Source organism: Staurois parvus, unplaced genomic scaffold, assembly GCF_062004578.1.
Source record: "Staurois parvus isolate SC_StPar_1 unplaced genomic scaffold, SC_StPar_1.0 ptg000414l, whole genome shotgun sequence".
Classification (NCBI taxonomy): Eukaryota; Metazoa; Chordata; class Amphibia; order Anura; family Ranidae; genus Staurois; species Staurois parvus.
In genome coordinates, this window is record NW_028318210.1 from 4,222,373 (window position 1) to 4,234,991 (window position 12,619).

Here is a 12,619-nt window from a genome sequence, read left to right on the forward strand (position 1 = left end):
AGAATTCAAGGAAGTAAATGTGCAGGATTCTTCACAAAGTAAGCCTTCAAACTTCAAGATGGTTCACATTAATAGGAGTAGGCTAGAAATAATTGAAATTCATTGTGGAAATTAAGATATAATTCTACATTTTGATCATAGATGCACTTGAAATACAGCAGAGTACTTGATGACTATGTATATTCCTTAATGGCAATTCAGTATTTCTCTCCTGGGAAGACAAGATAGTCCAGGCTGTGTTAGCCTTATACCAGCATGTCTGTTCAGAAACTTGGCCCCTGACGCAGGTAATTTTGTTTTGCGAAAAACAGTAAACAAGCTAAAGAGAGATTCCATTAGTTGATCTTTGCTAAATTTTTATGAGGCATTTCAGTTGATGTTAATACCGATAGTCACCTAGTTGTTTAGAATGAAAAAAATAAATGTCCAACAAAGTCAGCTAATATGTTAAAGGATAAGTTCACCTTTGGGAGCATGTTACACCCATATTTAGGGTGTAACATGATCCCCCCCCCCCCCCCCCCCCGTTCTGCCTCTGTGACGGTGGCCCCACAGCGAAGTCATTCATTCACAGCAATCTCTGAATGAATGGAATACAGGTACCATATGTGACCGTGGCAGACGGCCTGTAGTTCTCAATGAACTCTGTGGGCGTTGGTGAGCGCACTCATAGTTTATTGATCTTTCCACTCTTCAGTAACTGTCCGCCCGTATGAGAAGTATGGGCAGACAGCTGTACTAAGAATCTGTAGGAGCCTGATGAAGTCAATCCTTAATCCCAGTACACTGTTACACAAACTCAGTCATACATTCAAGTGCCAATCTAGGCAGAAGAAATTAATCTTATCTGTATGTTTTGGGCTCCATGCACACTGGTTTAAAAAAAAACAAAAAAAACGCAAGTGCTCTTGGCACTTTTTTACTATTGGCAGGAAAAAAACGCTAATTTTGAGTGGTTTTTTATACTAGCGTTTAGCATTTTTTTCTGCCAGAAAAATCACTCTCAAAACTGCAAACCAGAAGGGTTTTTTTTTCTGCCTCTAACACTGAGCTTAAAAAACGCCTCTAGACTACGTAATGTGCATGGACACACAGGATAATTAGTTGCTTCTACAAGCAAAATGCTAAACTCTAGGAGAAGCATTTTTTTTTTTTTAGCCAGTGTGCATGAAGCCTCAAACTGTGGAATAAAACCTACTGAACATGGGAGGAAAATAAATACTCCATCAATGGAGATCTGGTTGGATTTGAACACAGTAACTCAGAGTTGACACTGCATTGTTAAGTGATCGTCTTCAGTAGAAATTTATATTTAGTAACCAGAATAAACATTACAAATCTCTTCTCAGTTTTAAAACTTTTTTTATTATATCTTAATTTTTAGATGATGGCCAACCTGTAATGCTATACAATATCAAAGTTTCCAATGTATGGAGCTGTGTATGGTGCTTAAACCCTCGACTGGATTGTAGCTTTTCCGCAGGTTTGTATTAAAAACAATGGATCACATACTACTTAGGCAATACTTTTAGGGTTTAACAGTATTTATACCTAGAAATTGAAAAGAGCCGTTAATGCCGTTAAAACTATCTATGTACTTGTTTACACTTGTTTTAGTTTTCTTATAGTAGTGCAGTGGCACTTGTAAAGGGTCTAAACAGGCGATATACACTATATTGCCAAACGTATTGGGACGCCTGCCTTTACACGCACATGAACTTTAATGGCATCCCAGTCTTAGTCCATAGGGTTCAATATTGAGTTGGCCCACCCTTTGCAACTATAACAGCTTCAACTCTTCTGGGAAGGCTGTCCACAAGGTTTAGGAGTGTGTTTATGGGAATGTTTGACCATTATCCCAGAAGCACATTTGTGAGGTCAGGCATTGATGTTGGACGAGAAGGCCTGGCTCGCAGTCTCCACTGTAATTCATCCGAAAGGTGTTCTATCAAGTTGAGGTCAGGACGGTGCAGCCCAGTCCATCCACCCCAAACTCGCTCATCCATATCTTTATGGACCTTGCTTTGTGCACTGGTGCGCAGTCATGTTGGAACAGGAAGGGGCCATCCCCAAACTGTTCCCACAAAGTTGGGAGTATGAAATTGTCCAAAATGTCTTGGTATGCTGACGCCTTAAGAGTTCCCTTCACTGGAACTAACGGGCCAAGCCCAACCCCTGAAAAACAACCCCACACCATAATCCCCCCTCCACCAAACTTTACACTTGGCACATGGCTGTCAGGCCAAAACAGACAGAGAAGCGTGATTGGTCACTCCAGAGAACATGTCTCCACTGCTCTAGAGTCCATTGGTGGCATGCTTTACACCACTGCATTCCGCGCTTTGCATTGCATTTGGTGATGTAAGGCTTGGATGTAGCTGCTTGGCCATGGAAACCCATTCCATGAAGCTTTCTGTGCACTGTTGTGCTAATCTGAAGGCCACAAGAAGTTTGGAGATCTTTAGCTATTGACTCTGCAGACAGTTGGCGACTTCTGCGCACACCTGAATCCAATGATTTGGTGGGGTGTCCCAATACTTTTGGCAATATAGTGTAAATTCACACTTGCATATTTTTTTGGAGTAAATTGGGAACTGTGAATTCAAAATGCACTGTTAAGCCCCCTTCACAGTGGCAGACTCCGCCAGGGGATTCATCAGCTCAGCAGGGATCTGTCCTCTAATCCTGGCTGAGCAGAAGGATGACAAGTTCCTGTCCACTATGCTTATGCAGAGCAGACACAGCCTACTGTCCTGTATGGGACTTTTATCTGATCCAATCCGCTAGGTGGATTTTGAACAGATCCCCATCCAGCTGTTTTTAGCGGATCTGATCCAGGTGCGTGTAAACAGATACATTAAACAAATACATTACTGTTTACATCTGCTGCTACATAGAGATCAGTGGATGGTCTGATCGGGTCTGCCTGAAAATTGGACAGGTGGACCCATCGGTCCGCCCTTGTGAAAGGGCCCTTATGCAAACTGGGACTACTCCCCCCCCCCCCCCCCCCCATGTTTTTTTATACCACTCTCTGGTAGTGCTGTAATGTTCTTCAGAAACATATTTGTCCACATAGTGCATCTAGCGTTCCCACTCTCCCACACTGCAATTCCCACTCCTCCATCTTGGTCCTCTTTAGCTGGCTGCCTCTTCCAGGTGCAGGAAGCATGCCAGATTCTGGGACAAAACCTTTGACTGAGACAGCACCTATGTTAACCCGGCCCTGGCTCCTCCCCAGCATGCTCTCTGTATTAAGTTCTGCTTTAACCTAGGAAATCAGCAGTTGGCCCTTCCACCTCCTAAACCTCGTGGGCAGCCCACATCCCTGCTGGATTATTAGGATCACTCTGTAGGAATTAGTAGGTTATCATCCTGTCATGTACTGCTGACTTGAGGTAAGTGCTGAAGTTCCTCATTTGAAGACCTCTCCTGATTAGTTTTACAAATGGAAATAAAAGTACAGCCAATTTGGTAAATAAATTAAACTTGCTTTCTAACACCTTCCCTCCCGGCCTATAGCAGATTGATGGCCGGGCGGGACACTCCTCCTTCTGAGTGGGCGTCATATAACGTCCTGTCAGAAGGAGACGCTCACATGGCCATGGGGCCACTCAGCGGCGTGAGCTGTCAGCGGCTGTGTCCAAGGGACACAACCGATGACAGATCACTACACCGGCCCGTTGCTAGGGTCATGTGACCAATAACAGCAGATCACATGACAGTTGTATACAATGGATGGCTTCCTGTCATGCCATCCATTGTATACAAATGTGTTGTTAGCTGTGATTGGTCAAATCAATCACATGGTACAGACAGGGCCAATCACAGCCCATCTGTATCATGTGAAGAGCTTTGCCCAATCACAGTTAATCACAACAAAAGACTGAATGAATCAGTTTAATTCGGTAACAATGGTTGCAAAAACAAAATCCTGATCACTTGCCCAGAGTAGTTCAATGTTACTAGGGTAACATTGTATTGCTTTGGTGAGAGTATATTGTAAAAGAAAAAAAATGTAATATCAAAATAGAAAAATTAGAAAAAAAAAAATTTATTTTTATTTTTTTTTTACATACGGTCACCAGTCAGTGTCCCTGATCACCTCCACACCAGTTATATAATAACGCTGTACTGGACTGGTGACAATATGTAAAAAAAAATTGTGATTTTTTTTTTTTTTTTTTTTTTTTTTTTTTTTTTTAGATTTCTTCATTTTCCCAAAAAATTGTAACAAAAAATTACAACTTCAAGAAAACTCACCTTGCCTCTTACTAAATACCTTGGACTGTCTATTTTTCAAACAGGGGTCATTTGGGGGGTATTTGTACTATCCTGGCGTTTTTGGGCCTCAAGAAATTAGAAATTGTCAGATATATATACCATGGTTTGTGGACTCTATAACTTTCCTACAGACTAAATATACACTAATTTGGGGTATTTTCACCAAAGAAATGTAGCAGAATACGTTTTGACCTAAATTTATGAAGAAAAGTTGGTTTATTTATTTGCAAAATTTTTTAAAATAATATTATGTTCTATATTGTTTATATTGTTAGATTGTAAGCTCGAAAGAGCAGGGCCCTCAATCCGCTCATGTTTTGCATTGTATTGTTATTGTTCTGTCACATGTTCTGTCCCCCTTTGTAATGTACAGCGCTGAGCGAACTATCGGCGCTTTATAAATACTGTATAATAATATTCATTTGAATGTAAACAATTCAAAATGATATTATGTATTATATTGTTTACATTCATTTGATATGTTATGTTCTAGACCTGACATATATTAACCCTGAAGAAGGAAATAAGAGTTCAGAAACAGTTGGATTTGTCTGAACAACATCACTGTAATAGCTCTCCTGGGCCTTCAACCCATTTGCCAGTTGATGTACTACAGACTGTCGGGGTTTTTGCACACTATGTATGTTCTATATGCGATATATGAATCATTGTACCACAAGCTACTATATTGAATCTTTTGATTTGTTTTATTGTGTTAATCCTTTGTAATAAACATTACTGTTTTATATTTTTGCATACTCATTGTGGTTTTTGCCATACAAAGTCCCACATTTCTAGCTTTTCTTGGTCTATATATATTGGGATGCGGGCAAAAACAGTTTAAATGGTGGTACATTTTATCATATTGTTTATTTTTGCATTGAGAAGTAGAGTGTTACTTGAATTGTATTCCAGGATGTGCTTGCTTCAGCTGAGAGAACTTGCAGTAATTAAAGACTTTACATAAAGTCTCAGAAATCTTTCATTATCATTGTACAAGAACATATTGCAAGCTCCTTGTTTTTTCAATATTTCTGGGGGGGAAATGGCTTTAGGAAAAAATGGAAAAAAAACAAAACAGTTTTTCCCAATTTCTCTGTTTTTTTTTCCAGGCCTTCCCACCTCTAAACTTGCCCATAGTCTCTTTTCTACTGTTGCATCTTTACAGTATCTGTCAGCTTTCTGTAACATTACATTTACTGAATATCATGTGTGGCCCTGGCCCTTTGGAGGTGTTAGGGTTGCACTTGAGCCCTCCTTTATTAAGAAAGTTTACCAACACTGCTTTAATGTCTTCTCCTAATTTTTGTGTTTTCTTCACTTTGAAGGGCTGAGGAATCAAGTCCTGGTAATGAACACTGTAACAGATGTTCGGAGAACATTTAAAACAAATAGTGATGTTTTGGCCCAGCAGTTTGCTACAGAGGTAATTTCCTTTATCACACCATGTTGTTTTGCAATATATCAGATTTCAAAAGTAAACTTAATCCTTGTGTAGGGAACATTTTATTTTATTAATTTTATTCTTTTTTTTTAATTTGATCTTTTTTTCCTGGTGCTGTCAGGGACACACAACATTTTTGATATAGCTGTCTGAAAGTCGCTTTCCACTGTCTATTGCACAGATCAGACTGAGAGCAGGTGTGCTGGCTCTACCAAGTCCAGCTTGTGCACCATGATGTTGGCAACAGAAGCTTTGAGAGCAGGGGAGCAACGCAGTTGGCCAGGCTTCCAGTAGAAAGACTGAAGCACTGAGGCTGATAGCTTTGCTCCTGCTGTCAAATTTAATACTGAAGTCCATCCATGTTTTATCCTATGTTGAGCCCTGATGAAGGGGGAGTGGGGTTGCACCCGAAATGTGTTGGCTGTTTCGTATATTTTTTACCAACAATTAAAATTATCTTGGACTCTTATCTGGTTTTGGTCTGGCACTCCTTTCTGTATTTCTATGGTTTGAGCTACTGTTGGGTGCCAATTGAGGGAAGCCTTGGTAGTGTGAGAGCTGCCTTGCCAGGGCTATTAAGCTTGTTTGAAGTTTTCCTTCATCTGACTACACATGCAAGATTAAATGTTCCTTGCACCTGAGTATGAGTATGTTGTTTTGGGCTTTTTAGAGACATGGCATTGTCATCTGGCTCTTTTCCACTGGTAGTCTCCAAACAGAAGGAGGATTCTGCACTTGGGCACTCCTCGTCACCTGGCATGGCAAGACGTATCCATTGTTGAATGGCTCTGTGCTCCTTTGGATGTCAGAACATGCTGAGATCCTGCTGCTGGTTCCTCCCCTTCCCCGGTGGGAGAAAAGTATAGCCAGAGGCCTATGAGGCCTGATCACTGGGAGGTAGGTCCTCCTCCTGCCACTGATGTGTAGCCTATTAAGGAAGTTTTAGCATGTCTTCTGGACCACGATTAGATTTGACAAATATCCTCTGTCAGACCCAGAGACCCTTGCATATGTTTAGGTGGTTGGGTCCCTGCTCATCCTTGTGTTTGTTGGCGTCTTGTGCACCATTCTGGGTTGCATTATGCCCTCATCTCATCTCTTGTTCACCCTTTTCCCTCTTTCAGTCAGTCTGACCTAGGAAGGTGTACCCTTGTTGTTTTGCTACCTGTCTCGTGGGTATTTTAGCTATTATTTGGGATATCATGCATTGATGGCTTTCATGTTTCATTTGCATTTCACTGATCTTATCATGGAAGCTGAATCCTAAGGGTTAGAATTATGAGGCTTGAGCCTTATCATGTAGACCGGTTGGTCCTTTCTTTAGGGACTGTTTTTGATTGTCCAGATTTCCCTTTCAGGGAAATCCTGGGATCTATCCCTCATTGTTGGTATTGTTTCTTATTTCTGGGTTATATATTCCAACTCTTTTGGTAGATTTCTAGTAAGCTCCCATAGCTTCTCATTGAATATCCCCTACTGTATCTGATTTCCTGTGTCCCTTAATAGACCAGAAAGAACAGCATTGAGAGGTGAGCAACAGACATTGACAGCCCTATAAGAAGGGCCTGAGAACCACATGCAACTCAGGACCACCTGAGGAACCTATAGTCAAATTTGATCAATTGAAATTAACCCCGCAGCAAGACAAGTGAAGCTGGCAATGATCAAGGGGAGGCCACAGAGGATCAAGCTAATGCATAGGACCAGGGCAGAGGAAAGCACCACCAGCGAGGAATTACTCCACCTGAAGGAATAGTGAGCCTGAACCAGCGAGAGTCTTTGCAGCTGTTGAAGTTCTAAAATCCCACGGCCTGGAACAGCAGGCTGATCCTCCATGTGCAGGGGAGAATGCACTGCTTCAATGAGGTCTGAAACAATCCTCTGCAAATCTGGGGTGATGGCAACAGACTCTGATGCCTCAGTGGTAGACTGCTGGGAGTCAGAGATGATACCAGAGGCCACAGGCATGGCCTTATCAAGGGACTCTGGATGACCAAAATCAGACTCTGCAGGAGATGGCACCTAGAGCCTCTTAAGGCAGAATGCCATTGTAGCTGAGTACAGTAAGCCATAAAGACCAAGTGAACATCGTAGCCTGGCAGCGAAAAGAGAATGAGAACCGGAGAACCACATGGTTTTTCAGGAGTAGCAGAGGGAAGGTGTTTTCTCTAGGCTGAGAGGTGAGAGAGCGCAGAGTTCCATCAGTGGATGACATTAGCATTTGGTCCCTCAACTTTTAACCCTACTGCTGTAAACTATAGGTAGTGAGAAATTTGAAAAGGCACCTATTGGTACATTAAGATTACTTCTAGTGCTTCAGCATCGCCAACCTTATTCACAAAACAAGTCTACAGAGACATGGTAACACTTGGGGCTTTGCAATGTCTCTGGAAAGTGTTCTGCAGTAACTAACACAGTACATTGTTATGCAGAAAGTGCCGCAATGCAGTGCCCCAAGGTCACCTTCAAGGCTAGGCCCATAGGTCTTATCCAGCAGGCTGCTAAATAGAGACCAGCAGCAGTGTAGCAAAAATCTTGATTTTTTTTTGTTCCAGAAGAAAAATTTGTGTGGAAAAAAAGGCTAGTAAAAATACAGCCTTTATTCAGCAGAGGGAAGGAGAAGGTGGCCAACCTGCTAGGGTGCCAGTAAAAACTGTGGCAAGCTGCATAGAGAAGGGATTTTACAGAAGCTGGCTTAAAGTTTTTTTGTTTGTCAGTGTCCAAATCATCTGAGGGCAGCAGTATGACCCCACTGTAATTGAATACCTGTGTCCCTTACTACACGATAAATAAAGTTTGTTATTGATTTCCCAGACAATTTTAACTGTTTAATGCAGAAGGTCTATGTGAATGAAAGCTAAGGCATTTTTAGCGTAGTAAGAAACTGCACTAAAGATTAAAATTCACATCTCTTGAAATAATATTAGCCTTTTGTAAGTACGCTATGTAATTTTTATATTTTGTTTGCACAATCTTTTAATAGTATTACTAAACCCTCAATAGTAAAATCTCAGTCTGTATGTGCAGTAAAGCATGCATGTTATACTCACTGTGGAACCTAAGTAGTTAATTCTCCACATTGTGTAAAAGGCTGTTTGATATTGTCTTCTCTGATCCTCCACTTCCTTTACTGTCCCCATTCCATCTGCCATATTACAGAACAGCAGTGGCAAGTTTGTATATGCTCTATTTGGTGCGTATTACTAGAGAGGGTTTTCTTTTTTTGGGGGAGGATGCATGTGATCAGCACAAGGTCAAACAGCACTGTCTGGGCAGAAGATCAGGGGTCATGCAGTCTCATAGGACAGTCGGAGGAGAATGAAACTCCTACAAGAGTAACCAGTGTTTGGCTGGACACTGATAGAAGTCACAAGACTGGTATATTCTGCTGATGGGGGGAAAAGGGGTATTTAGCAATTTATATTTGCTAAAAAATTGCATTTCCATGTTCTGTGTACTGCGGAAGACCGGATATAGTGAATGCAGGGTCATGGGTTTAGTAACACTTTGAGTTGAGAGATTTCTTCTCTTTTCAGAACTTACTGCTGTATAATGGGTGCCGCTCTGGAGAGGTATTCTCTATTGATATGCGTGTCCCTGCACTTTCTCCGTCTAACTGGAAAAAAGGGACATCTTTCTTCCAGAACTCCGCTATCACTTGTCTGCGTCTTCTTCAGGATGAAAATTACCTGATGGCCTCTGATATGTCTGGACAGGTACAGTAACAGCTAACACTATAGAACTTAATAAAACTATGCAACTAGAAGTTACTGTTGAAAATATTTGCATTTTTATATGTAAGGCAGCTCAAAATATTTTTTTATTTTGTACAGATCAAATTGTGGGATATGAGAATGGTAAAATGTTTACAGGATTATGAGGGGCATACCAATAGTTATGCATATTTACCACTGCATATTACAGAAGACGAAGGATTGCTCATTGCTGGTATGTATGGATTTTTAAGTTAAACTGTCACTCAAAATGTTTATGTAATGGCTGTCATATGATGTTCAAGCTTTCGTACGTACTGACCTGGCATAACGTGAGCAGCTTACATCAGCTGCATGTACTGTATGTATCGGGACAGTGGCTCATACATTAGTAAAGCTGGAGGATCTCAATGATATCCACAGAACTAGCATGTTTAAAAGAGGATGGTGTATCTACTGAATGCCAACTAAAAAGTTTTTTTATATGTGCAATCAGTGTTGCGTTTTTCATTGTAATTCATTTTAAAGATCTATTTTTACCTTGACAGGAAAAAGTCTATTTTCAATGAATTAAACAAAACCAAAGCTGTAGTGAATTAATTTAAATAATGTGAACTAGCGCTTTGGATGCGATTTCTTAATTCACCGCAGCTGCTGCACCAAGTGCTATATTAATCGTATCAGTTCTGATATATACTCTATCTTTTATACAGCACTATTGTTTTTTGTTTAAACATGTGCAATAAACAAGCATATTCTCTACAATGCTCATATCCTCAATAAAAATTAAATCTGATTCAATGAAGTGTCCTTTGTGCTTCAATAAAGTCTCTCTGTGCATATAAAGTGTCCAAGTGCTTTCAGCTATTCACAGTATAGTACACAATGCCTTCAAACTTATTAAAGTGTCCAAGTGCTTTCAGCTATTCACATTAAGGGAGACTACCATAGTGTGAAATATTTAAAACCTTTTATTTATTAAAAACCATTTCCACAATGCCCACTCACATTGTTAAGTGCATACCCTTGCACCAAGATAAAAATGAATGTTACATCAAAAGCATAGGAATAACACGGATCTGGCTCTAGGCTCTCTCTCCGCCACCTTCGCCTCTTGAGAACATCAGGAAAATGAAATGCTGTGTTGGGGCATAGCAGGAAGGGACATCATCCCACACAGCGACACTGGAAGTGGTTAATATAGGAGAAGGTGGCGATGAGAGAGCCTAGAGCCAGATCCGTGTTATCCCTATGCTTATGATGTAACATGCGTTTTTTTCCTGCAAGGGTATGCACCTAACAATGTGAGTGGGCGTTGTGGAAATGTTTTTTAATAAATAAAAGATTTAAAGATCTCACACTATGGTAGTCTTCCTACATGTTGTGTGAGACATTTAAAAGGAAAGTGTGCAGCTGGCCAAAGGAGGAGAAGGCTAATGGTGGTTCTCCATGATACTAAGCGCTGTATGACTCATCTGTGATAGGTAGTCATATAAATCTAGTGAGTGTTCTGTGTTTATTGGGGAGGATTTCGGGAACACTATGGCACTGATTGTTGGAAATGGAGTACTTCATTGAAGCATGTTTAATTTTTGTTTGAGGATATGAGCATTGTAGAGAATATGCTTGTTTATTGCACATGTTTAAACAAAAACCAAAAGCGGAGTATAAAAGATGCAGTGAATGAATGTGTTACAATAAAACATAAAAACTTCCAAGGTAATTAATACTTTTTATAAGCGTTAATCTGTGACAATTTATGAAGTTGTAAAAAGGTCCTAAAAGTGAAGTGAAAATTCATAAATATAAGCAAAATATTGAGGTTTATTAAAGTACATAGGTATGGCAGTGAAGACTACTAATGTCTGTGTTTAACTTGTTCAGTTGGCCAGGATTGCTACACAAGAATTTGGAACCTGCAAGATACCAGACTGCTCCGGACTATCCCATCTCCACATCCAGCATCCAAAGACACTATACCAAGTGTGGTGTTTTCTTCCCACTTAGGAGGGAAAGGACAGAATGTTCCTGGCATCCTTATGGCTGTTAATAAAGACTTGTATCACTTTACATATAATACAAATACTGTGGAATAAGGAATATGATGGCGAGCCTGGGCATCCAAGCAATTACTAGTGCCTTTTTAATTCCAACACACTTCTTCAATTAGAGCTGTTGAAAAGAACTCAAAAACAAAGAACCTTTAGCCAATATATGCAAAGGAAACCTCACATCTTTGGGACTTGATCCACCTTGCTGTAATAAAGTAGTCATGTTTTTATCAAATATAATAAGTATTTTACAATATTTTTAAGACCAAAAAACGTTTCGCTCTTGTAAAAGTGTGTTTCGCGTTTACCCGCATCAAGCGTTTGGGCATTGATTTCATTGGCCAGAATAAATAATCTATTTTGGCCATGAAAATAAATTAACATTTAAGCACTAAACACGGGTGTAGACGCGTTTATGTGTGTCAAGTGTTTTTCCAGCCAAAACGCTGCTTCTCCTGGACGCCCAGGCAGTGGTGGCAATAAGCTGTCCTGCCACAAAACGCTGCTAAATCCTGTGTGTGCATGAACACATAGGATAACATGCAGGGGAGTTAAGAGGCAGTAAAAACAAACAAAAAAAAAATGCCTGACGCCCCTAACATAAATCCGTGCTTGGCCATGCAGGAGAAAAGAACAGGTTCACTTTAATGTTTGCCCCTGTAACTGCCTATACTTACTGTATTAGCTCAAGGGAAGTGGTATACATGGTATTCTGGAACATGGTATTCTGTCAACTTCCCTTCATGTGACAGAGCTGGTCATTCACAGCTGGCAGATAGCAGGTACTCTGCCATGTATTGTGTTTGCACAGTACAACTTCCCTTCGCTCCTGTGGATACATGGAGTGCAGTGGAGCAAAAACAACATAAGTGTGCAGCTGCAGGGGGGTGGCGAGCACAGGTTCACTTTAGGGTCTAAACATACATTGGGAGGGTTTTTGTGATCTGTGGCCACTATTAGGGCTTGTTCAGCCCTTGGTGCATAGATGTCCGTTATTCTTCAAGGGCACAACAAAATCAATAGTTCTCTGTGCTCTGTTCACACCACAATACTAGTATCACATGCAGATTTTTTTCTGCGCAAGAATCTGCAATGTGTATAAAACTCATTGAAGCTCTCATTAAAAC

General features: G+C 40.5%; 1 protein-coding gene across 1 annotated transcript in view; it reads left to right on the forward strand.

Annotated features, from left to right (window-relative positions):
* Nucleotides 1-11,888, forward strand: part of DCAF4 (DDB1 and CUL4 associated factor 4) — a 28,624-nt gene extending 16,736 nt beyond the window's left edge. Inside the window, exons 9-14 of the mRNA XM_089686865.1 lie at nt 202-287; nt 1,385-1,483; nt 5,613-5,710; nt 9,265-9,444; nt 9,562-9,676; nt 11,326-11,888. Coding sequence (XP_089542991.1) covers nt 202-287; nt 1,385-1,483; nt 5,613-5,710; nt 9,265-9,444; nt 9,562-9,676; nt 11,326-11,537 — 790 coding nt within the window. The 3' untranslated portion in view covers nt 11,538-11,888. The remainder of the gene's footprint in view (nt 1-201; nt 288-1,384; nt 1,484-5,612; nt 5,711-9,264; nt 9,445-9,561; nt 9,677-11,325) is intronic.
* Nucleotides 11,889-12,619: the final 731 nt, after the last annotated feature.